General features: G+C 36.5%; 1 protein-coding gene across 10 annotated transcripts in view; it reads left to right on the top strand.

Moving 5' to 3' along the window:
* The window catches only part of R3HDM1 (R3H domain containing 1), a 100,915-nt gene that overhangs the window by 68,383 nt on the left and 4,563 nt on the right, over positions 1-27,969 (top strand). For all 10 annotated transcript variants that reach the window (XM_069067834.1, XM_069067837.1, XM_069067838.1 and 7 more), the window contains 4 exons: positions 4,268-4,419; positions 20,226-20,329; positions 24,186-24,352; positions 24,799-24,949. In XM_069067834.1, coding sequence (XP_068923935.1) covers positions 4,268-4,419; positions 20,226-20,329; positions 24,186-24,352; positions 24,799-24,949 — 574 coding nt within the window. The remainder of the gene's footprint in view (positions 1-4,267; positions 4,420-20,225; positions 20,330-24,185; positions 24,353-24,798; positions 24,950-27,969) is intronic.

Below are 27,969 nucleotides of genomic sequence, written 5' to 3' on the forward strand. Positions count from 1 at the left end.
GTAAAGTGAAAGGATTAGAATAATAAAATTTGTTTGGAGTAACACAAGTTCTTTCATATTAATGAAAATAATGAAAAAAAATTAAGAATAAAGGAGAAATAGCACTTCAAAAAAGTATTTGGTCAGTGGAACAGACTTGACAAGAATCAGAAGTAATAGAATTTTAAAACCCAATGTATGATGATAAACCCACAGATATGTTACCTAGGAAAGAACTTTCTATTTGATAAGAATTATTGGGATAACTATAACAAAATCTGGCAGAAATTGGATTTAGACCAACATTTTACACTATATATGACAGTACACTCAAATTGAATATGTGTCCTATAAAGCATGCTACTTATTTTCTGACAGAGAGGTGATAAAATCAGGGTATAGAATGAAACACATTTTTTTGGCCATGGCCAATGTGAGAGTTTATTTTACTTGACTATGAAAGTCTGGTGACAGTATTTTCTAAATTTTAGTAATAGAAATGGAAGAACAGTGAAAATATGGCTACAGTAAAATATTTTCATTAGTAATTTTTTTTTAAAAGACCATAAGACTCCTATAGCTAAAAAGACTTTTCCCTTTATCCATTGAAGACAGAACAATGACTATTAGCTTTGACTTTACAAATGTTGCTACTCTATTTGTAAGTACTATTTGGCTTTATTTGACTATATGACAAGGTTTTGGTTTTGGTTTTCACCAATGAGTAAGAAAAGTAGGAAGGAGAGAAAATGAATTTTTGACAATTGAATAAATTTTTTTTTCAAAATATTAAAGATCATGTCATTAAAAAATTAGAAGAGAACCAGATCAGGTTGTGCTTAGGAGGTGAATTCTTAACTGAGCAAGAGATAGTAGCAATTACATAAGATAACCTAGATGTTTTAGATTATATGAAATTGGAAAACTGTTGCATGAGTAAAATCATGTAGCAGCAAACACCCCAGCGTCCCCAGGGTGGCTATTCACACAGGTTCTTAGATCTGCTTTGATAAAGGAAAGCAACTCAAAATGGGTTAACAGTCAAACATTTATCTTTTACCTAGTTCAGGGGGAAAAGGTCAGAACTTCAGAATACACAGACAGAATTATCAAGTCAAAGAAACAGATCAAGTAGACAGATTTCCAAACTTTCCAACCATTACATCCATACCCAATCAACATCTGGGTTTTTCAAAGCCAGGGGGCTCTGGACAATGGCCTCCCAGAATCCATATCAAATCACAGAACACTTCTCAAAGTGAGCCCCAAAACAAAGCTACACATCAGGGCTTATATAGCCTTCTCCTGGCTCAGAGAATGTAACAACCTTATTGACTCACTGGCCAATCAAGAAGTATCTACTGAAAAACAAGCCTCCCACCCCAGGCTCCAGGTGCACTTTAGCCTAGAGGCAGGGAAGATCTTACAAATTTACATTCCCATTACAAATCAGTACATTGATTAGAAAAAAGGAAGCATCTAAAGCAAAAAGAAAAAAAACCTGTGTATAGTATATCCCTGATAAGGTTCTGCTATCCAAAATATATAGGCAACTATCAGAAACATGAGACTTCAGGACAGCCAAAAGATATGAACAAGCAGCTCTCAAAAAAAATAAAATTATAGGTTATTATTGACTGTAAAAGAGTGAACCAAGTCACTAATTATAATATAAGAGAAATATAAATCAAGACAACTCTGAGATGTGACCTCATTCTGTAAGGAAAATTGAAGGAGATGATAAAATATGGGAGTAATTAGTATTGGAAGGCTTGTGGAAAGACAGACATACTAACAGACTATTAGTTGAACTGTGAATTGGTCCAGCCATTTTGGAAAATGGTTTAAAATTATCCTAAGAAAGGAAGAGGTCCATACTCTTTAACATGGGGATTCTATTGCTAGTTGTTTGCTTCAAAGAGGTCAATGATAGAAAGAAAGGCAAATTATATACCAAAATATCTTTACTAATACCTTTCATAGTAGCAAGAAACTGGATGGATTGGGGAATGTCTGAGAAAAGGTCATAGTTATATATGAATGTAAAGGAATTTCCCTGCAGTGTAAAAGACGATGAATATGATGAATTATATTCATTATAATATAATAAGAAGCTAGGAATTGAACAAAGAAGTCTTCTAAGAAGTTGTAATTCCTTAACTGTCTTAAAGGAAATGATGGACTTGGTTCAGAAGAGGGAATTTGGAAAGGCATTCCCAGTAAAAATAACAGCATAAGCAAATTACAGCTCTGATAATGAACAATTTGCAAGGGGGCACTAGTGTCTCACAGAGTCTATATTGAATCCCATCCAAAAGTTAATTGTAAAGAAATAGAATTTTTATTCTGTCCGTGAACTTTTAAATATTGCAGCATATTTTTCACCTATAAGAAATGTGTGCTGTGTAATCACAGGAACATTGAAAAATTGGAATAAAGAAATGCAACAACCAGATAAGATCGATGGTCTTCATTTGACATTTATTGAGCACTGAGATTTGTAGTTCTTAGAAAGAACAAGTGTCCTTTTCTTCTTTCCTTCCCTCCCTGCCCCCTTTCTTTTTTTTCTTTCCTTCCATTCTTTCTTACTCTCCCTCACAAAATTACAGTCCTCATTGCTCCTCACCATTCATGTCCAGTCTAGGTTTTGGCCAGTGAGTGCTTTTCCCCATTGTCCTACTCCTAACTTTCTCCACAGTGCTCCTCAGTGCCCTTGATTTATTAATCCAGGGAAGAAAAAAAAACACCTCAGATGAGCAAATGACAGCTCATAGAAGCCATTCAGCTATGCTACTTTATACTTTTGGCCACTAAATTGGACAGCAAATTTAGAAAGCAGAACTTTGAACTGAGAAATTACTTTTTTAAATTGCGTAACCCTAGTAAATTGTATTCCATTCTTCTCAAGCTCAGTGAAATGCCTTTCTTAGTAGTTTGTTTTTTCCTTTGCTTTAAGCTACAAATTTATTCTAATAGTGTAAATCATTTAGCTGTCTTTCATTTTACTTAGATCATCTTTGCATAAATATTAAATCTGATGCAATCAAAAGTGCCACCTAAATATATTAAATTACTTTCATTCTTGAAAGATTAGATTATGTTACATTATGTAGAGTGGAAAATCAGCCCAATAATTTTGTTTTGGATAATTTATCTAGTGGTGAGGTAATTAAGAAATTCCAGTGCAGTTGGGAAGAATTAGTTCTATTTCAGAAACATCATATGAAAAAGACTAGATGACAAGGTTGAACTCTTAAAATGATGGGACTTTTGAACATAGGATCAAACTTAGAGAGGCCTTAATAACACTAGTTACAGTTTGCAAAAAATAACTAAGAATCCAACCTCTTTTATTGCATATTACCAGATAATCCACCATGGTCTATTAAATTTAGCAATCCTGTTTGCATGATTACTGTATGCTAGGCATTGTACTCAGTACTACAGGGAACTCAACAGTAAGGCACAGCCCCTCCACTTTAGGCATTTAAAAGCATAAGTCATGCATATTTTTTTGAGAGGTGTACTTTTTAACATGCCAAAAGAAAATGATCAATGAGTAAACAGGCTAATGAAATTTTACTTAATTTTTCCTGGAAAAAATAATGTCATTGTCCTGAAATCTAAATTTGGCTAAATGAATATACTTATTATTGGAAGGTAAGTAAAGCTCAAATCCAGTTATTAAGGAAGTTGCTACATCCAAAGTTTTGTTAAAAGAATTTTCTTAGTGGGGCAGCTAGGTGGCTCAGTGAATAGAGCACCGGCCCTGAAGTCAGGAGGATCTGAGTTCAAATCCGACCTCAGACACTTAACACAACGACTAGCTGTGTGACCTTGGGCAAGTCACTTAACCCCAGTTGCCCTCCAGAAAGCAAAAAAAAGGAATTTTTTTAGTGCTAAGCATAAAACTAATAATGAGAAAACAAAAGGTATGGGTCCTACATGGTCATCCAGACTCTATTCTACCATCTTAATCTGTATGTTTATTGTGTTGCTTCTGGGTAATTTTTATATTGTTTTGTGTTTGATTAAATGACTTAGGAGTTTAGATGAGTCTTTTCATTACTGTAGTACATTTAAATTTTTAAGGAAAAGAAGAACCAAATGATTTGAAGGATACATTCCTTGTTGGTAGTATAGCAAAAGAATGTGGGTGATCCCTGGTGCTGCTGCATACCTTCACAGACATTTGGAAGTGGAAAGTAGCAGAACAGGGTTTGTAAGAGGAAGTTGTTTTCTTTCTTTTTCTAAAGTCAGGACTTCTTCTTTCCCCTACCAACTTTAGGTTTCACTGCCTCAAGGTTCCCAAGGAATGCCTCAGCAGACTTATCAGCAGCCTGTTATAATACCTAATCAATCTAATCAAGGACCCATGCCCACCGCAGGAATGCCAGTTTATTATAGTGTCATCCCACCTGGTCAACAAAACAATTTAAGGTGAATAACCAAAATAAGTTCTTTTAGTTTCCTGTTCATTGCTTTATCATTATCAGCTAGGATCTCTAGTCTTATCAGTGTCCACTAATTTCAAGGTCAATTACTACTTGCATACTTTTCCTCTTTTTACTCATTCTGTCTACATAGAATTAGAAAAATAATATATGCCAACATTTGCTCTGAGAGGAGATTGTCATGTATTTCATCAAATTTTATTGTATGGAAAAAGAAGCTTCTTTGGCAAGCCTACTATATTAAAAATAGCAGTTATGCATTAGATCAGGAAATGTTCTTGCAAGGAATTGAAAACACATTACATGTTGTTTCATTTACTCCCATGACATTCCTGTGAATTTGCCAGAGGGGCAGCTGGCATTTTGTTCATTTATTTTACAGAACTAAGATGTGATAGGTGATAAGAGTTTCTGTCAGGTCATAATGATTACAAATGGTTCATTTGTCTCTAGTACGGCGGTAGAATCAGGATTGACATACCTACTCCATTAGAATCTGTGTTAGAAATTGTTGTTTCAACATTGAAGGAATTCTTCATCATTTCAACTGTTGTCAAAACTCCCTTGTGATACTTGAAGTGTTTTCTTTTATTTCTGGCTTTACAGCAGCCTTAAGATTAGCATATCAATACAAAAGGCCAGACTAAAATTAAAGACAAGTTCTGGTTCTAACAATAATAATTTTGAGTTTCACACTGTAATGAAACCTAATTCTTTGAGACGATGCCTAGTACACAAAGAAAGTAGAACAGTACATCCATTTTTAATTCCTGTTTTTATCCTTAGTTAAAAAAAATTTTAGATATCTTTTGTTTTTACATAACCCTATTTCCAAATTCATCCCTAGCCCAAGAGCCAAATATAATTTGGCACAAAGAATAATTTTTTTTAAAGGAAGAATTTATTAAGAGCTTTAGTATGTCCCAGGAACTCTGCTAAGTGCTTTATAAATATTATCTTATTTGATCCTCACAACAAACATGGGAGATAGATACTATTATTGTGCTCATTTTACAGTTGAGGAAACTAAGGCAGAGGTTAAGTGATTTACCCAGAGTCACATAACTAGTAAAGTTCAAATCTAGGTTTTAACTTAGGTCTTCCTGACCCTAGGCCCAGCAGTCCATCCATTGAGCTAACTAACTACCTCTTTAAAAGGAAAGTGGGGTGGAGGAGAGAAAAATAATAAGTTAATTTGGTCAAAACTAACTAATATAGCAACCAAGTATAATATTATGAGCAGTGTTTCATACCTAAAGTTTTCACTTCTGCAGAGATGGAGGGGAAGTATATTTTACTTATCTTCTTCAGTGCCAGTTTTGACCATTACAATTATACAGTGTTCAGTTTGGATTATTTTGTTGTTCTTTCCATTCACATTGTTGTAGTCATTATAAATATTGTTTGCTGTTTCTGCTTACTTCACTTTGCATCAGTTCGTATGTCTTCTCATATTTCTCTGAACTATTTATATTCATAGTTCCTTATCACACAGGAATATTTCATTAACATTCATGTGCCACAGTTGTTTAGATACTCCCCAATCACTGCTCCTGTGTTCCTCAGATTCTACAAATATGGAGAAGATATTTGCACTTTGGACCATTACTTCTCACTTGTATTATTAGTCCAGCATCTACATTATCTGTGCTAAGTCTTCTAAATTAATCAGTTTATGAAGGATTACCTTAGCTACTGTGGAGGCAGATTGCAACCAGAAGGGAGTAAAGGTATATTGGAATATATTGATCCTAATATGTGAATCATGAGCCAAAATAGAATTACTTTGCCCAGGTGAAGTTGAAGGGGCAGCTGCCCAGGGTTTAGATGTGCAACTTGAATGTGGCTTTTGTGTCTAATCATAGACTGATAATTGCTCAATTTCCGGTACATTGACATAGGTCTGTCCTATGAACATGCTGTAACAATACAACAAGTGAAAAAATGTATTTAAGAGCAAAAAGAAAACAAAGAATATGTGTCCTGTTAAGACTGTATGCAAGAATAACTCAGGTTATTCATTTAGTGTGAAGACATGCCAGTTAGAGAATTAACAAAAGCATTGAATGCATGAAAAAATATTTGTAATTTACTAAAGACATCACAGAATACAATAGCCTTTTATACAGAAAGTTATTTTGGTTCCACTCAGTAGCAGTGTTTAACAGACAGATGTCCATGTTACTAAACACTACCATTAATTGAGAAATATCTACCACATTATTATTATTGTTCAGTCATGTCTGACTCTTCATGACCCCATTTGGGGTTTTCTTGGCAAAGATACTGGAGTGGTTTGCCATTTCCTTCTCTAGCTCATTTTACAGATGAGGGAACTGAGACAAACAGGATTAAGACTTGCCCAGGGTCACATAGTAAGTAATTGCCTGAGGCCTGATTTGAACTCAGGTTTTCCTAACTCCAGGCCCAGCACTCTGTCCAGTACTGTGCCACCTAGCTGTCCTGTCTACCACTCAGTTGTTTATAATTAACCAAAGAAGTTAACTGATATTCAGATGTTAATATGGCTCATTTCCTTCTTTTATAAACATAAGTTGTATTCAGTAGTTTGTTATACAGTTCATTACATAGATTTCTGAGAAAAATATTTATTACTGTTTGAAGGAGCCCTAAGAGTTTATTTACTGAGACCCATACCTGACCAGGAATTCAGTCTATAAACATATCCCCTGAGTAGTCCTCTTGTGTTTGCTTAAATAATTATAGTGAAAGGGAATACACTCCCACCATCGAAGGAAATCTATTCTATCTTTAACTAGCACTTACTATTGGAAATTTTTTTTTCTTACATCAAGTCTAATTTTGCCTCTCTATAACCTTCACCTATTAAAATATTCCTAAAATGAGAAAGGCATGTAGATCACTCATGGCTGGCTAATCCAGGTACACTTTATTGTGATAGAAGCAACCTGGAATCTTTTCTTTCCTTTTGAAATATTTTCTTCTTGAGATATCTTGAAACTCAATCCCTAAGCCTCCTAAAAATTGTGTGGATTTGGGCACAGACTTCCTATGTGTTGTCTTCCGTCCTGCAGCAGCATCTGCAAGTTCTCATAGAAGGTTTTCATTTCTACAGGCTTCATTTTTTCCTTGGGTGTTTTTCTATTGTTTTTGGTCGTCCTTGAACCCATGCTCTGATTTTGTTTTCTCTACTGTAGAGGGTCTGGTTTCAGCATAGCATACAGATCTAGATTTCCATTTCTTACATTTCCTTTCTTTTTTCCAAGATGCAGCTCAAGCACTGCTTTCTACACAAAGCCTTCCTAACTCCCACAACTGCTAGTGTCCTCCTTCCCATCTACCTTGTATTCAACTATTTTATATTTTACATTTATTATATATACACTTATATACGTCATTGTTCTTTCCTGGCATTAAAATGTAGGCTATTTACAAGTAGGGATTGTTTTTCATTCTTTGAATTTGTTTCCCTTACTTATTGATTGATTGATTGATTGATTGATTGATTGAAGACTTTCAAAGATATATCCAAGAAATTTAATTGTATAATGTGACTCAGCTTAATCATAGGAATAAGGAATTTTCTGGTTCACAGTCCTATTACACATCCCAGAGGCCACACAGACCTCTTGTGTAGTCAGTGTTTCCACCACCATTTTGTGTGCTAACTCCCTTTTATCACTTAGTGGTAATTGCATAGCATTATTCACTATTATCTTTTTCCTCCTCCTTCTTCTGGTCAGGTATGATCAACAGGTCAGGTCTAGTAAACAAGCATTTATAAGTGCCTATGTATAAGGCACTGTACTAAGTGCTAAGGATACAAACAAAGGCAGAGACAGTCCCTGCCCTCCAGGAGCTTCCATTCTTATGGAGGGAGACAATGGGCAAACTAACTGTAGATAGACGGTATGTCTTGGGTAGGTGGGAGGCAATCTCAGAAAGGGAGTCGCTAGCATTAGGGGGAGCTATAAAATGCCTCTTGCAAAAGGTGGGATCTGAACTGAGATGTAGAAGGAGCCAGGAAAACCAGGAACATAGTGGAGACAAGGAGGGCAGTTGGTAGAAAGGTGCAGATTCAAAAGATGGAGTGTCAGAACAGCACTCCACCAGTACAGAGGGTACCCAGAACCACCAGGTGGTTATAGTGTCCTCATATGATATAGCACATATAGTATAAGGAGGCTAGAAAGGCAGGAAGGATCAAGCCTGTGAAGGGTTTCACAAGGCAAATGGAGAATTGTATATTTGTTCCTGGAAGCAATAAGGACTCACTGGAGTTTGAATAAGGCCATAGTTAAATGTACATCACTTTCACATATGAGCAGAGAATGGTCTACAGTGGGGAGAAGCTGACTTGTGAATAGAGAGAAGAGGGACATTGTGAAAGTAGAATCTACAGACCTTAGATTAAATTAAGTAGGAGTGTAAGGAGTCAAGGATGATACGTCATTTGCAAGCCTGATTGACAGGGAGGATGTTGGTGCCCTCAACAGTAATTGGGAGATTTGGAAAATGGGAGGGTTTGAGGGAAAGAAAATAAATTAGGTTTTGGACATGTTGAGGTGGCTTCTAGTTTCCAGTTGATCAGTCATGAGTCTTAGAACGTTTCTATATGCCTTGTCAAAGTTAGATTAGGGAGGTAATGAAGAATATAACACATTGTTTTCATTCAGTCAGCTGCTAACCCTTCTGTGAGACTTTGTGTCTTTGAACTTGAACTGGTTCTTACTCTGGTCTTGATCATCCCAGCCTTTTATCCCAAGGATGCTATACCCGTTTTGTGTGGTGTTAATGCAGCTAGGTGGCACAGTGGATAGAGTGCTTGGCCTGGAGTCAGGAAGACTCCTCTTCCTGAGTTCAAGTTAAGCCTCAGACACTTATTGGCTGTGTGACCCTGGGCAAGTTGCTTTACCTGTTAGCTGTAGTTCCTCATTTGTAAAATGAGCTGGAGAAAGAAATGGCAAACCACTACAGTATCTTTGCCTAGAAAACCCCAAAGTATGTGCAGCTAAAATGACTGAGCAACAAAACGTTGAGATAATAGAGTAGAACTGTGGGGCTTGATTCATCTGGGAAGGGGGAGGGAGAAAGGAATAAACATTTATTTATATAGCATCTGCTATGTGCTGGACACATTTTTAGTGTAGCTAAGTTGTTCAGTGGATATAAGACCTCATTTCAAATCCAAAAGTTAGAAACAACTGAACGATGCTAAAAGTCTTGCTTCATCTTCCTCTAGAATGTCTTGTGAATGACACTAGGATGTCATTATCTATGTGTCATATTACATCTTACATAATATATGCTTATCAAGAAATGAGTGAATGAAAGAAAGAAAAACACTTACTAAGCACTTATAATGTGCAAAAACACTATGTTAAATGCCAGGATTATTAACAGAGAAAGAATAAAGACCCTGCTCTTAAGGAGCTCACAGTATAATAGGGAGAAACAATACACGTCGTTCAACCACCAGGTGGATGGAAAGATCTGCTCTGATGACCCTTCGGGTTTGATGGGTGAGCAGAAGATGGTTGGAGCAGGTACTCAAGGCTGGCTCTAGCAGAAAGGGCATACAAACACATCTAAAGTGTCCCTTTTGATTTGACGATGGCAAAGGAGATAAGAATATGTCATTTCTAGTAGTTACTGCATAAAAATCACACAGTAAATGTACCAACAATTAAATTAATGTTTATAGATGTAAGAATAAATTCTTAAATTTTTTTGTCCTTTCTTCTGCTATTCTACTCCTGTGACTGAGTGCTCTAAATATAATGTAAGCTCTTGGAGGGCAGGAGCCATTTAATTTTTGTCATTGTAAGCACAATAACCAGCATGGTGCTGTGCACAAACAAGATGAGGATCTGTATATCTGTGTTAAATTGAATTATGGAGGTGAAAGGCCTTATGGATGAGAGCCATTCTTCTCATCACTTTATGAGCCAACCAGCCAGGTGGTGCAGTGGATAGAGTGCAGGGCCTGGAGTCAGGAAATCTGGGTTCAAGTCTGGCCTCACATACTTATTAACTCCATGACCTTGGGCAAGTTATTTAACTTTTGTTGTCTCAGATTCCTCATCTGTAGGATGGATATAATAATATCACCTATCTCAGGGTTGTGAGGATCAAATGAGATATTTGTAAAATGCTTGGCACAAGTAGTATGTGCTATATACATGCACTTGGTGGTGATGGTGGTGGTGATGATGATGATGATGATGATGATGAAGAATAAGATGATGACAACAACAACTTCCATACTGGCCCTCAGACAACAGACATAAATAAGTGATCAGAACAACTGGCATAGATACTGAGAACCCTGGATCACCTCTTTGAGGTTTCAGAGTAGTTAATTTTCCATATATTGTTGCCCATGATTTTTCTCAATTTTATTTATAAATTCGAAGGATAATGTGGTGCATTTGCTACAGATGTCTCCAATGTTATAAATAGTAGAATGTGATTAGAATGTGACTATTATTTTTAACAACAGCAAAAGCTTCATAGAATGCTTAGACGATGTAAAAAAAATTAAAGCACAGATTTTCGTTTGGTTTCTTTTTCTTCTTAGCCTGATTTTCTAATTGATTTATTCCCTATTTATGTCTTTATTTATAGCACTTCATAGTGCCCATCTTGTCCTATGTCAGGCACAGTGCCTTACACACAGTAGGCACTTAATATTTATTGGCTTTTTCTTTTAAGCTCTTCTCTTAAATAATTGTTATTTTTCCACTTGCTGTTGCTTTCATGTCTTTTCTAATCTACCCTTTGAAAAAATTATTACAGAGCACTGTTTAATTGAATCCTTTTTCCATGAGAAGTCCATTTTATTTCCATTGTTCTAAACTAGTTCTAAAAGAAATTTTAACCTAAGTCTAAGGTGGAAAGTATTACTATCCAGTAAATTAACTTTACAAAAAAAAAAAAAAGTTTCATCTTCAGTTATTTTTACAGAAGTGCTTACTTGGCAGTTATTTTAGGTTTGTTTTATTTTTTCTAATAAGCAGAATATCCGCTAAAAACATTGTACCAAAAGCTATGTCTTTTAAATAGAATTACTGTTAGTTAATGAGAATGACAACACTGGAAAGCTGCTGTGGTATAATAGGAGTCTGGATTTGGCCCCAAGACCCACATTGGGATCCTAGATCTCTCACTTTATAACTTAGGCAAATCATTTAGATCCCTGAGCCTTAATTGCTTCATCAATCAAATAAGGATGGTTTCCCAGTTGTACCTATTACACAGTCATTATGCAGATTAAATGAGATAATGTATGTAAAGTGCTTTGTAAATTTTCAAGTGTTATATAATTGTTGCTTGTTATTGTGGAATAGCCTTATTTCAGTTCTGACTAAACACTTAAGTATCCTTGTGGCAACTCTGTAGTAAAACAAGCTGAGTCATAAGCAGTTCATTTTATAAATGAGTAAACTGGTAGGTTCAGGATCTTTCAGTAAATATTACACCTAAAAAATAATGAAAGTATTTCCAGCTCCTTATATGACCTAATTCTAAAACTCACCTGGAAAATATTTTCTTACCTGCAAGTAGGCAAAGTGAAATTTTCTTCCCACATACCCTTTGAGGAAAGAGCCACTCCAAGGCTTCAGTTTTATATGGCCTTTTCTGTTTTACCTCTGATGAGGGCCTGGAAATCAGAGTAGATCCAGCTGCCTAGAAAAATAATAAAGCAAATCTAGGATTTTAAACCATCATTAAACCTTCATTTGAAGAATACTGAACCTAATATATCTCTGTAACCCATAGCCAAATACTCAAAGTAATAAATTGGGTCCCATCCTCAGGGTTTGATTACTCAGGATCAAATTGATCCTTTGATCCATTGCCCTCACCTGTTTTGATTCTAGAAAGTCTCTAAAACAAACTGGTATAGCTTATATCTGAGGATTAACACACATGGGTGGCAGCATTCTCATATCCTGCATAGACATTCAATGATCCAGATGATTATTTAGTATAAGACAACCTTCACTTCACACCATAGAAAATGCATAGGATGCTAAGTATTCACAGGAATCCATGAAAAATAAATACAAAATTGTAAATTGTTCAGCCCATTAATACTCCCCTTGAGGGGAATTGAACTTACAGTTATTGTCAGGACCATCTTGCATCATTTTAGTCAAGTCCCACACAGTTCTTCCAAAACTTGGAATTGCCTCCCTGTGACTTAAGTGCTTAAATAAGCAAACTTCATTTTTGTCATGCCTTTACTATATAGGTAATGTATCGGCTTTACTCTCCAAGTAAAATACCAAATAGGAAAAAGATGGACTGTATTTTTCCTTCTCCTAGTTAACAGGTTACATCAGGAAATCTTATCTTTCTAGAATGTCCATTGCCCTAATGCTCAAGCTTAGAAACTCTAAAAAAGATAAAGAACAAGATCTCAAGAGCTGAGAGCCCTACTTTTATAGAACACAAAGAAGGGTGGCAGATTCTACAGTCAGTCATTCACTAGAAGCTCAATGTGTCACATAAGTCTGGTTGGGCAACTTTTCAATTTGATCAGGGCCTAAAAATGACCCATACCTTATGATTTTATCAAGGTGATTGGAGGATCTGCTCAACTTGATCAGTCTGCTCTAATCAGTTCCACTTAGACTTATATATCCACATCCCATTACTGCCTCATGAACAGTATGCTCTATCAAGTCAGTCTGTCTGTAGTCCTTCATAGTTCTTACATGTCGTCCAGCCTCTGTTAGTTCATGTGTTGTTGCCCCTACTAAAAAGTACCCTTTCTTGTTTGCTCATATTCCTACGTCTTCCTTTAAAGGTGCTTTCTTCACCTTAATCACTTAATCAGTTTCTTTAAAAGTGATTTTAAATTAAATCCAAAATTGTTCTCTTCCAAAACAAAGCTATTGGCCTTGCAGTTGGTTTAAAATAGGACTTTGAGATTTGTGCTTCACTAGAGCAAGAAAATATGCTTTGTAGCCAGATAGCTTAATATTTGTTTAGGGAAAACTTCCGAACTTCCCCCCTCCTTTTCCTTTAATGATTTCTTCAGGCCATAAATAACCTGGACAATTAGGGAAGTCCACCCCCTGGGCTTGGCTGACCTAGATTTAGGAAGGAAAAAGGCTTAATGAAGATGCCCTGCAAAGAATTTGAACATTCAGGGAGTTTGGTATTTCCCTTGGGCAGCTGCTATATTGATTATTTTGTAAATAATTTCTGTGACTAGGGAAAACATGTTGATGTTAATGTATTTTGCCTGATTGGTCTCAAATACAACATGAATTATGTTAAGAAGCCTATTATTTAACTAAAATATTATTGTGCACATACCTTCATCCAGGAGAGATGATTAAGTGCAAATTATTTATAACTGGGTTTTTTGCTGTTACTACTCAGTTTTATCCTTTTTTTCCCCTAAAAATTTTTTACATGACTATCAATTGGTTACAAAGGAACAATTCAAAACAATCTATGAGGTAAATTTAGTATTTTTTTCTCAAGCTATATCATCTATATTCACTTAATATATAGTCTGAATTATTTCTGCCAGGTGCTAATTTTATTTTTGTGCTTTCTGGGATTAGTTAAGTGAAAAGTAAGACCAAGAGGAAGAAATATATACTGAGTTTTCTGTATGCACAGAGATACTGAGTATTATTCTGTATTAAAATATACTATAATTTTAGGCTACCATAGAGTGGCCTCTAGATATTATCAACTGCCAGAAACCATGAGAATTATACTTTGAGACATCATGACATTCAGAACAGTTCTGTGTTTACCTAATGTGTAAAATTTGCCTGTAAAATGGCAACACCATCTCCTTATTATACAGAAATTGTGATAATCCATAAGAAAATGGCTTACTGAAGTTCTTCAGTGCTCCACAACAGATGTATGATCTCATCCCTCCAACCATGCAGATTGCAACCCAGAATCACAAGATTTGAGAGTTAGAAAGTATATAAATGGCTGTCTAGTCTATCTCATCCCAAAAGGAATCCACATTATAACAAACACCTGACAGGTGTTCATCCAGACTGCTTGAAGATGTCCAAGAAAGGGACCAACCACCTTACAGGCCTTTCTACTTTTATATAATTCTTTAGTTATTTGGATTATTTTCCCAGCATCAGATCTACATTTGTTCCTTTGCAACTTTCCATTTCTCCTGGTTCTGCACTCTGAGGCTAAACAGAGCAAGTTCAGTCCCTCTTACACGTGTCAGTGTTTGGCATACTTTAACACAGCCATGTCATTTCCCCCTTTTCTTCTGCAAGCTTACCATGCCCTGCTCCTAAAACTGATACTCATGACATTGACATAAGGCCCTTCACTATCCCATTCATCCATCTGGAAGACTAATCCAGAATTCCAGTGGGGTCTGATCAAGGTAGAGTACAGAGGGACTATCACCTGCCTAAAGAGGTTTTAAATTTAAACAAACAGTTGGAGAGTGTGGAAAATACTGCCTTTGTATGTCCCCCCAAATTAGAAACTATAGGCAGTGGACGTAAAGAAGGAAGAAGAATAACATCTGGGATATCTACAGATTCATAGGAGATAAAGGAAAGAGCAAAATAAAAACTCAAGTCCTAAATGTTTATATAAAAATACCCAAAGTTTAGCAAAAACAAAAAAACTACAGGTCCTAACACTTGGGGCAAGTTTGACCTGATTAAGAATCATTGATACTTAGTGGGTTAAAACTTATGACCATACTCTGGCTTTAGATGGGAAAGTAAAAGGCTGGTGGAGAATTGGAGAATAGCACCATATATAGAGGCAGTATATTCATGTGAGGAAACCTAAACATCAGAGTATGGAAGCATGAACAGAGAGTATTGGGGTTAACTTTTTTACCAGATTTCAGACATATTACAAAGTGAAAGTTGCCAAAACTGATTAATACTAAAACTAAAAATGGACCAATAAAGCAGTGATCCCCCAAGTAGAATCAGAATCCTGTGGTTATTTACTAGTTGATACATTAGAAATGACACACACCAAGGAAATTTGGTTCAATTTCAAAAGCATTTTGTTAAGCATCTACCATGTCTAAGGCATATTGTACTGGACACTGGAGGTGCAAAGGCTAAAAATAACAAGCTGCCCTGTTCCTTAAGGAATTTCTGTTTTACTGAGGGATACTAAGGTATACTAATCAGATACTTGAGTCATGCTATTAAGGAACTCTAATTTTATCCTAATGGTAAGAAGGAGCTTCTGAAATTCATTGTATGAAGACATCACATTGGTCAAACCTAGACTTTAGGATAGACTGGATTGGAGAGATGCTGAAAGCAGGAAGATAACTTAGGAAGCTATTACAATAGTTAAAGAGCACAGTGATAAAGACCTGGACACAGGTGTTGACACTATGAGGAAGTGAGACAGATCTTTAATAGACGTTAAGGTGAAAAATGGTTAATAGCATAGAGATAGAACTTATTTCTTATACTATGCTTAAACTGTACTAATGTAGGGCTATAGTCACATTGTCATGAGTACTTCTTTCTAATCTTGTGTGCCTATTCTCCATGCCCTCCCAGAAATCTCCAGAGAGATCCCCCAAAAGCACTGGAGCTCACATTGAGGTCTCTTGGTATTATATGGGTAGTAATTCATCACCATAGGATTTCCATTTGTCATCCCTCACTGTGTAAACATGACCAGCAAGCCATCGCCAGTCTTGACATGTCTTGCCCCACTGGGTTCCTGTGACTCTGGAGGAGAGAGTGAGGCTGATGACTTGGCATGGTTCCACCTCACTTATATCCAGTTCACTTGTAAGTCAAGACTTATTGGTCCTCTTCAAAGGATAAACAACAAAAAGCAACAGTAACATGGCCAGCCACCTCCTTTTCACATCTTAAAATCTTGATCGCATTTTTTGTGCCTCGTGTACCTTCCTTGTTGGTGATAGAACACTGGCCAATTTCTCATGCCTACCGTGCATCTCTGTACTACTGTCCTTTAGGTGATCTACAATTTTGATTATTTGGAGATTGTGGTTATTCAGTATTTCAAAGCCATAGAGCATCTCTATAAAAAAAATACTTGCATTTTAAAATTTGGGGTTTGTGAAATATGTACTTGGGTCATTAAAAGTCCTGCATAGTTCCACAAATTACCTATACTTTTCTGGGCCCAATTTATTGTCCATCTGTAGTGCCTATTGAGGATATATGTATTGATGGGCCAGCTGCTTATCAAGACAATAGTCTTTACTCTTTACCCTCTTGGTTTTACCCTTGTGGATAATTAGGCTGAGCTCAGGTGAGTGATTAAAGAAGTGATTTAGTAATTCTTTGTTTGATGCAGTCAGCACAGTGTCATTTGCAAATAGGGGCATCCAAAAGATCTCATCACCTAAAAAGAATTCCTCTTTCTGTCATATACTATAAAATAAATAAAAGAGTTAAACTTTAAAAAAAAAAAACTAAAAGTAAATGGAATGCCATTACCTCTTCTAATCAAGAAATAATCAGTTTATTGAATACTTAAGAAAATGGCATTATCAGAGATTAGATTAATATATTCAGATACATTAAAATTTAAAGCTTTTGGGCAAGTCACTTAACCCCAATTGCCTTGCCTCCCCCCCCCCAAAAAAAAAATTTAAAGCTTTTACAAAACAGTAATAAGACAGATATCAGAAGAAAAAATTTTAGTATATTTAGTGTTTTCTCAGATAGAGTGATGAATTTCTGACAAATAAGAGCAATTCCTAAGTGGTGGGGGGAGGAGGGAATGCATAACCTTCACAGGAGATCCAGTAATGAGAAAATTGTCATTAAATTCCATTGATCCGCTGAAGATGCATTTGATAGGTGGCTGCTGAAAAATTTGACAAGATACCTGACAGAAGCAGCAAGAAGAGTCAGTAATGTTCTACGTTTGACTTCTTTGACATCTGCCCCCAAGGCAGACTTGTATAACTTGGCAAGAGGTAGGGGCCAAAATTAAAATAAGCTAAACTTTTTTGGGCTGCAGATAAGTTTCTAGCAGCTCACTTTCCAAGTGAAGGTATAATTAATAATTAAACTATTTTGCAAATAAACCATATAAAAAAGGGGGAAATTTCAATTACTAACATTTATTAAGATTTTATTTATCATGAAATAACATTAAATAAACATTAAACATTAATGTTTTTAAAAAATGACTTTGCTAAGCAGTACAAGTTTTAATACATTTTCCACATTGTCCTACTGTTTACATTTAGTAACAACCAAAAACACAGCAAAAAGATTTAACTCTCGCTTCTCTTGGACTAGAAACAAACTGACAATGGTTGGTTGCCATGGGTCACGGTGACAGGAGAGTGCTCAGTGGCATTCTACCCACCACGTTACATGACAGGCACAATAGTGACTAGTGGAAGGCGAGTTAAGCAGGGCACAGACAGAGCATGTGTTACATCTTTACTTTCTTTTACATCTTCTACATTTTTTGCAAGCTACTCAAAATCCATTGATGGACTGCAAGCAGCCTGCAGGCCATATATTGTACAGGCCTGCCCTGTGATCATGGAAAATAACAGGAGATGGATGGGGTCATGTGACAAGGGATGATAGTTTGAGGGCTTCGTTGGTATCCTCCTTTTATCAGGAGAAAGTGAAAAAAGTTTCTAGCCCATCAGACAAAATTTTTATGAAATTAATCCTGTGGTTAATTTATGAGAGAATATGAACAGGAGTTGTAGAGTGATCAGATGTGAATAAGTTGTGTCTTGAGAGGAAACAACCAAATTGATAACCTCCTAGATCCAGCTAAATATTCCTAGATGAGAGTGGAAAGAATGCTGGACTTGGGAATTAGAAAGAGACCTAGTTTCCAGTCCTACTTATGATGATAGCTATTTGGTCATGGACCACATGATTTCTGTGGTACTTACCTCACGTGATTATTTGGGGGTTCAAAGAAGATAACATAAAACTTTAAGGGGTTGTGTTAATTTTTCATGTCCCTGAGAGACCTGGACCTTTACATTTTAAAAATTCTCCCTTTCTTTTCACCATCTCCCAAGAAATGTTAGACGTCATACCTCTGTGTAGTAATGTCAGCTTTTTCTAGTGTATAACCAAAATACTTAAAACTTTACATGAGAATGTCATTTAAAGGTTGGCTGCTTTGCTTTCGTTTTTATCTAACCTTTTCTAACTCTGCTGAAGGTCTTTGTAAAAAACAAATTAGGTAATATTTTGGTCCTCTGTCAAGATGAACCCTTGCTCATAGAATTAATTACCAGCTTGACTCTCCACTTTCACTCTTTTACTGTTCCCTTTGGGTTTTTCTATTGAAGTAGATTGCAACTGGCAGAATTCAGTGAAAACTCACTAATGCACATAAATTGGGGGAAAATTAAGTTTTTTAATAGAATTTTTTAAAGCAGTATAATTATGTGACATTCAGGTATATACAGTAACCTGAACTTGCCCAGTAGAGATTAGAGTATTTCAATAAATAGATATGAGGGGTTTTTTTTATTTTATTATTTTTGCTTTTTTTTTTTTTGGAGGGCAATTGGGGTTAAGTGACTTGCCCAAGGTCACACAGCTGTGTGTGTGTGTGTGTGTGTGTGTGTGTTAAGTATCTGAGGCTGGATCCCAACCCAGGTTCTCCTGACTCCAGGTCCAGTGCTCTATTTACTGTGCCACCTAGCCACCCCTATAAGGATTATTATTAATAGTAAATTGTTGATAAATAACTATTTCTGAGGTATTTAAAGTTTCTTTGAAGTAGTTCTAAGTAATTTTAATTTATCTAGTAATTTTGCTTACACTACGAATTTGGACTTACTATGAGGAAAAGGTTTCCTTAAACAAAGGTTAAGGACAACCAGAGTATCATAGATCTTAAATTATTGAAGTTGCAGTCGACTGATTTACAGGGGTAGGGAACCTGTGGCGTTCTAGGTCCTTGGATGAGGCCTTTTGACTGAGTCCAAGTTTTACAGAACAAATTCTTTTATTAAGGGGATTTGTTCTGTGAAGTTCGAATTTATCGCACTTGAGGACCTAGAGTACCACATGTTGCCTCAAGGCCACAGGTTCCCCTGGTAGACATTACTATTTAAAAAAAAAAAAGAATGTGTATATAAATTGTTTAATCTAACAACTTTTCGTCATTTTTATCAGATTTCCAGTAGGATGGACTTAAAAGAATCTTTTTAGTTATATCAGTGATTAGTGTATATCAGTGATATTAGTTATATAATCCATGCCATTTTATTAAGTACATTTGTCATTTTTATTCATGGGTACCTTGTAGGTCTTGAATAAGCATTTTTAGGAAATTCTTTTAAAACTATATTACCTCGTTATTTTCCTAGGGCAGCTGGCCCTGGAGTCAGGAGTACCTGAGTTCAAATTTGGCCTCAGACACTTAAACTTAACACTTACCACCCATGTGACCTTGGGCAAGTCACTTAACCCTAATTGCCCTGCTCTCCCCCCTCCAAAAAAAAAATTATTTTCCTCATATATTATAGGAAACTCTTAGTTAAGGGAGAAATATTCCATTATTCAGATATCTAATGCTTTTTAATATTTGGCTTATTTGGCTTTTGTAATTGTTTTGCTTTTTGAAAGAATTATTGAAACCATGAATGAAACACAAAATGCTTTATAATATTTTATCTTTGTAGCTTGAGGGAGAATCGCAAAGTTGTTTATTTTGGGCATTTATAACCAACTAACTTTCAAGAAGTCTTTACTTGAATTTCTAATTTAAGCTAAAACATCTTTATTTGTTTACAAAAAAGCACCCACATTTGTACTTTTGTGTTCTTTTTTTTTTTTCTAGCTCATCTGTAGGTTATTTGCAGCCTTTAGGATCAGATCAGATACAGTTTCCTCAAACCTCTTCACCATGCAATTCCCAACAACTTCAAAGCCACCAGTGCACAGGTATGGAAAGATAACTGAATAATTACAGTCAGGGACTTTTTTCCCATTTGAAAAAGAAAAACTAAATGAAATGCATTAAAATTCTAGAAAACCCATTGTTCATGCCTAGAATGTATCTTGAGGGACTGAAGCATTTTAATCTCCCTTCTGCCAGAATCTTTCTCTTCCTTTAAAGGTCATCTTGATTACTACCATATCTATGAAACTTTCCCCTATTCTACTAAAAGGGTTTCTCTCTCTCTCTCTCTAGCTCTATCTCTTTCTCTCTCTCCTCCTCCCCTCTCCCATTTCCATTACTGTACTTTTTTTCCTACAATACTTTGCATCTCTTCTTCCCTTTTACCATACTCTACCTCACACTATATTTATATCAGATCATATCCCCCAGTTCCAGGGTATGTGGGTGTGACACATTCAGGATATGAGCGGTGACTATTTTTCACCTTTCTAACCCTAGCACCTAGCTTAGTGCTTTTCATAAGGTAAGTGCTTAATGAATATTCACTGAACTAATTTGAATAAATAATAAGAAATGTATAAATTTAAATACAATTAGTGGTGCCATTTAACTCACTCAGTCATAATACCTTAAATGCACTTATACTTTGTTACATGCCATATTTGTATATATACAAAGAATGTGCCTATCACTTTACCCATTCTGGTTCCCTGTGCAGCATATCTGATGACAGACAACAACATTTACCCAGACCCAATTTTGATCAATTTAACCCCTGAGAATAGTGACTTAAGATAGCAATCTCTTCAAGGGCATCATTCACTATTGTTGCTTCTATAGGTTAACAACATGAGTACTTGGAAGCAGAATTTAGACCAAAAATGTAGGCATGACCCTTTCCCCTCTTCATCTACACACGTGTACATATATATGAATGCATACATTTATCTATAATGATAAGAAGAGTAAGCCAAAAGAGAGAGAAAAAAACTTTAGATAGTGTTTGGGGAGTTTTTGTAGGGGTGGGGTTAGAGAGTGTTTAAATGATAAGTGAGACAAAGTAGTTAGTATAGGCAAGTAAATATTGCTGATTTAGTAGAGAGTATGAATAGATACTGTTACACATTTTTTAAGCATCTACTATATGCAAACCCTTGGCAGAGGAGCATATACTTGGCAATGAGAATATTGAGACAAATAAGATACTGTTACTGTTCTTGCCCTCATGGGATTTACAGTTTAGTGGCAGAAATAAGACATGTACAAAAATAGCTTTCATACAACTTAAAACCTTTTTATGTGCATAGAAGGGATATAAAATGCTGTAAAAAATCTATATACTGGTCTCTCGATCTATTTTTTTAAATGTTTCATATTTTGTCATATAAAGTCTGAATGAGGCCTATAATGTTCTTGTAGTAAAGACAGTCAAGAGAGGAATAATAAAAAAATGAATAAAATGTTTATCTGATTTTTTTTTACTTTTAATTTTTTACAATAAATATTTTTATACCATAATCTTATCTAATTTTTTGTGTATGCCTATATTTCAGTGTTTTGTTTTTTAAGAAGTCTGATTTTACTATTGTTATATTGAATAATATAGTACTTTCCACTTCAAAAATGAAGGAAAGCTTCGTATACGAAAAGACCCCAAACTGGACCTTAAAGATTGAATAAGATTTCAGTAGGTATAAATGATAGGAAAAGACATTTCAAAAGTCAGCATAGGAAAATCACACAAAGAAGGGTTGAAGCTAGAAAACAAGACTAACCTAGTAGTTTTGCAGGAGTGTGGAATACATGGAAAGGAAGAAGGTGAAATCAACCTGAAAAGAGGGCTCTGGGGCTTTGATTGCTACGCTGAGGATTTAGGATTATACTGGGGAGGCAGTAGGAAATTATTGAAGATGTTTGAACCCAGGAAATGAGGTGATCACAGTTACACACACACACACACACACACACACACACACACACACACACTCTAGAAGGGCAAGACTTGATGCAGGAGATGACTATAGTAGTGAAAGCAGAAAATTATTCAGGAGATGTGGTAGTGGGGAAAAGGACTGGATTCAGCCACTGTTTCCATGTTCGGAACAAGAAAGAAGGGCTCTGATGTTTCTATCAGGGACAGTGGTGGTGCCATCAGCAGAAATAGGAAATGGGGACAGGGGAAGACATTGAGGTAGATATGGTTTAAAGTATTTTGTAAACTATAAAGCAATCTATAAATGTAAGGTAATACTTTTATTACGTAATGGGGAGATGAGAAATAAAATTTTGGGATAAATTACTGTACAAATGTATTCAATGTCAGCAGCAAGACAGGCATAGGATTTACTCATCCCTCAGAGGATCACAGGAACACAAAATTTATAGCTGAAAGGGACTTTCAAGCTCTAGTTGAGACCCCTCAGTTTAAAGGTGAGGAAAATATGGTCCAGAAAGATTAGTTAACTCTCTCAGGTTCACAAGAAGTTATTAGCAGAGCTAAGATCCAATCTCCTTGCTTAATGATTGTTTTCTTTTCTTTTCTTTTTTTTTTTTTTTTTGCTTTTTGGAGGGGGGGTAGGGCAATTGGGGTTAAGTGACTTGCCCAAGGTCACACAGCTAGTAAATATTAAATGTCTCAGGTCCTCCTGACTCCAGGGCCGGTCCTCTATCCATTGTGCCACCTAGCTGCCCCATGATTCTTTTTTTTTTTTTAAGTTTCTCATTTTTTTCTCTTTACAAATGGTGGTGTATTTAACATTAATACTAACTATAGGGGAGGCTAGGTGGCGCAGAGAATAGAGCACCAGCCCTGGAGTCAAGAGGACTTGAGTTCAAATCTGGTCTCAGACACTTAACACAAAAAACTAGCTATGTGACCTTGGGCAAGTCACTTAACCCCAACTGCCCTCCAACAAAAAGGAAAAAACAAATACTATAGCAAATTTAATTTCAAGTTTATTTTTATTAAAAAGTGTTTTCAAATAACTATTCGAAAGACAATAATGAAACTTTACAGATTACACACTTCCTGCTGGATCCTCCCACCTATATGTTCCAAAAGTAGTTCAAACAAAAATGTCCAGAACCCTAAACCTAGCTCATCATCTTTCCCCTAAACTATATCCTTTCTGTTAACTTCCCTATTTCTGTTAAGGACACCATCATCTTAACCATACCTAAAATACTATCTTCCTTCCACTACAATTCCCAAATTCCTAGCTTCCTTCAACAAACAGCTCATATGTCCTTGTCTTCAGGAGGCTTCTCTGATCTCTCCCTTTCACTGATGTTAGTGCTCTCAAATCCTCTTCCCCAAAAATATTATTTTGTATTTACTTATTTATATGTATTTATAGTTGGTCATGTTATTTTCCCCCAGTAGAATGTAGCTTCCTTGAGGGCAGGAAAGTTTTTCCCTTTTGTTTGACTTCCTGTCCTCAAGCATCTGGCACGGTGCCCAACACAAAAGTGACACCATAAATAAATGTCAAGTGGATGAATGAACATTTGTTAAATTGAGAGTAAGGACTGTTATATTTTGGTCTTTGTATCCACACCACCTGATGTGGTGCCTTGTACAAAACTCGATATTTGTTCAACTGAATTAGATAATTTTTCTTCATATTGCCCTGTAGGCCTCATGATAAAATAATGAGTCTTGCTTTAAAGCTGCTTTACTTACTATGAACATTCTATTTTTTATGGTAAACATGACTTTTATCTGCTTCATCAATTTTACTTTCTCTTACTGAGCACATGTTGTTAATAATTCTCATTGTCTACAGTTAAATAACGGCACCTAAGTACACTTCATTCTGAAATTTAAATTTTTGCTCTAATCCCAATTATTTAATTTAAGCAAAAGTGAACATGAAGGATCTTCCTTCTGTTTTGTAGCTGTACCGCCCCCTGGTGGAGGAGTGGTCATGATGCAGTTAAATATACCAAACAGTTCTCAACCTCGAGCTCACTCACCCCCTCAGTGGAAACAAAACAAATACTACTGTGATCATCAAAGAGGACAGAAATCAGTAGAATTTAGCAATTTAGAAAATGTTGTCCAGGTAAGTTTACTGTTCATTATTCCTGGTGATGCTGACTTTGCAACATATGGTATTTACTGCATAATATTAGCAATAATAGCCTACTTCTTATGGCTCTTTTTTTCTGTTTTTCTTTTTGGAAGAGGGAAGGTAGGGCAGTTAGGGTTAAGTGACTTGCCCAAGGTCACACGGATAGTTTTGGTGTTAAGTATCTGAGGCCAGATTTGAACTCAGGTCCTCCTGCCTCCAGGGCTCTATTCACTGTGCCACCTAGCTGCCCTCCTTATGGCACTTTACAGTTTACAAAGCACTACATATCATCTCATTTGATGTAACAATTCCTAACATATATCATAAAGGGATGTTTCCAAAATTAACATTCTATGGCCAATTTTTCTCATGTTTTAGATACTCTTTCACTACTTTTAACTTCTGGTCTTTCCATGTCTTTTCTTGTCTTATTTTAGTTACAGCACAGCCCTCAGCTTAGCAGCCCGGTAACCTCACCAGCCCAGTCACCAGCACCAGCTCAGCTTTCCAACATGAAAAATATCTGTCCCACATTAGCACCTCTTTCCATCGTACCCCAATTTTCTAGACCTTTTGTCCCTGGACAAGGTAAGTCTTTGAACATGAACAAGTAGTTATTGCCTTGGATAACTTAAAGTTTACCATGACCAAATAATTTGTGGTTTATTTTGTTTCTGCTTCTGTTTCTCCAGGGCCTCATTTTCTAGTGTAACAGCACCCTTGGTCTAGTCCCCTAACCTACTTTAATAGGTAGAGATGCACTAAGAAAAGAGTAACTTAGGAGAATAAGGAGGCAAGAGTTCCTTTATACTATACCCACATGAGACCATATCTTGGAGTATTGTGTTCTGGGCATTACATTTAAGAAGGATGTTAATAAGCTTAAGAGTATACAGAGGAGGTCAGTGAGAATGATTAAGGGCCTTGAGTCCATGCCGTCTGAGGATATGTCCTGAAACTGGAAACATTTGGCCTAAAAAAGAGAAGGAAGTCCCAGGGGGTGCCTAGCATCAGGGCCATGATAATCTTCTTTTAAGTATTCAAAGGACTGCCATATGGAGGAGGCATATTTAGCCTTCTTGCCAAGATGTTCTAAAAATTAGGGCATACCCCGAGTGTCCAAGGCCTTTGAGGCTGTCTCAGGAGATAGATTTCCCCTCATTCTAGGTCTCTGAACGGAGGCTGAGTGGCCACTTGTCAAATGGGTTATGGCAAAGCTGCCTTTTTAGGTAGAGGTTAAACTAGACAGTCACTGAGGTTCGTTCCACCTCTAAAATTCTGGGAGTCTACAATTCAAGTAGACCCTGAATTAATTTAATCCTTGTCCACCTCCCTGTACTTTCTCACTAAAAATCAGGAATAACTTTTTCTTTGATATCTCACACATCATATGGCTAGTATTATTTTTAGAGATAGAGAAAGACAGTTCTGGGTTTTTTGCTCTAGAAAGTGTGCCATTCTTACCAGTCACTGAAAGGAGGCCCTCATGGTCTGTGTGACATACAAAGGTCCTGATTTTATGACAAATTCCTTTCTTATTTTTCTTTGGAATCTATTGTTCTAAAGCAGTAATATTCAGATTATAGTTCTTAACCTCTTTGACATGCAAATTGACATTCTTTAAGACTTCTTATTCCTATATTAGAATAGTCTGTTCTGGTTTTTATGTGGTTCCCTGGTCACATAATTCTACCACTGTTCTTAACTATGTTCTTCAGGAGAGGCACTAGGATGTAGTGGATAAAGAACCAGCCTCAGAATCAGGAAGACCAGAGTTCATATCCTGCTCACACTTAACTTAAACTTCCCTATAACTGTCAACAGCACTCTCCTTGACTCTTCACTCTCTCACCTCCCATATCCAAGCTGTTGCCAAGACTTGTAGGTTTCACCTTTGCAACATTTCTCTAATACGCCCCCTTCTGTCTTCTAACAGTGACACCACCCTGGTGCAATCCCTCATTACCTCATTCCTGGGCTATTGCAATGGCTTGCTGGTTGATCTGCCTGCCTCAATTCTCTCCCCACTTCAATCCATCTTTCATTCTGCTGTCCAAGTGATCTTCTAAAAGGGCGTGTCTGACGATGTCATCGCCCTCCTCAGTAAAGTCAAGGCTCCATATCACCTCCAGGCCATTGTAAGCACTGACTATCACCTACGCTTGGAATGCCCTCCCTCTTCATCTTCTCCTCCTGGCTTCCCTGGCTTCCTTCACATCCCAGTTCAAATCCCACCTTCTACAGGGAGCTTTTTCTGAAGCCCCATCATTCAGATGCCTTTCCTCTGTTAATTACTTCCAGTTTACTCTGAGTGCATCTTGTTTGTACATAGTCATTTGTATTTTATCTCCCCTCTTAGCCTGTGAATTCCTCAAATTCAGGGACTGTCTTTTGCCTTTCTTTGTATCAACAGTGCCTGGCACACAGTAGGAGCTTAATATTTATTGACTGTGACTGACTGACTTCTCAGGGTTCCCATGTACTCTCTGAGTGTAGCAGAGGAGCAACATTCTGCATGGGCATAGGGAGCTCCTTTTACAGATAACACAAGTCCAGTCCAAAAAAGCATCCACCTTCACATATTTTGTCCAGTAGTTTTGTGAATTTTCCTGAAGCTTTTGTCCGTTTCCTCTTTAAAACATATTCATTGCTTACAAAAACAAAAACCCATCATTTTAATCCTTAGATAAGTGTTTTTAACTTTGATTTTAAGCATTTTCAATGTATCCAAGGACAACAACCCACACTGTTCCTGTCCCCCAAAGTGTTACCTAGCCAGCAACTATGCCACTCAGACCTAAGCTCGCCTGTGTGTAGTCTTCAACCAGTACTGCAGGGCTAGTGAGCTAGAGACTGATGGATCCTGAGAATTGTCAGTGAATTGCATAGCTGCTATTTCTGTAACAATTAGGAACAGGCATCTGACAGAGTGAGAAATTTATACCATGCTTTTCTTTAGGAATTTTCCCCTTTTTAACCCCAATTTATTTCTCCCTCCAATATTACAGTGTTTTTTCTGTCAAAAACATTTTCCCTTGCTCTAAATAGAAAGCTGGGAAATGATAACATAATTTTCTTCCTTTTTTTTTAAATTAAATTTTGTTTATTTTTTGTTTACATCATTCCATTTCCACAAGATTTTGAGTTACAAATTTTCTCCCTGTCTTTCTCCTACACACCACCCAGAAAAGTGATCCCACTGTATATTCCCTCCCCCAATCTGCTTTCTCCTGTATCCTCCCCCATCCCCCCTCCAACTTTCCAGTAGGGCAAGATGGACCTCTATACCCCAGTGGCTGTATATCTTATTTCCCAGTTTAATGTAAAAAAAAATAACTTTTTTAAAAATATTTTATTTTAAAACTTTGAATTCCAGATTCTTTCCCTTCCTCCCTTGTCACCCACCCTTACTGGGAAGAAAAGCAGTTTAACATAGGTTGTACATGTGTAGCTATGCAAAATATTTTCATAGTGGATATATTGTGAAAGACTGACTATATTTCCCTCCATCCTATCCCGCTCCCCACTTGTTCTATTCTCTACTTTGACCCTGTCCCTTTTCAAAAGTGTGTGCTTCTAACTTCCCTCCCTCCCAACCTGCCCTCCCA

Source organism: Petaurus breviceps, unplaced genomic scaffold (genome assembly GCF_028583685.1).
Source record: "Petaurus breviceps papuanus isolate PSGF00001 unplaced genomic scaffold, PetGlider_PUasm1.0 90752, whole genome shotgun sequence".
NCBI lineage: Eukaryota > Metazoa > Chordata > Mammalia > Diprotodontia > Petauridae > Petaurus > Petaurus breviceps.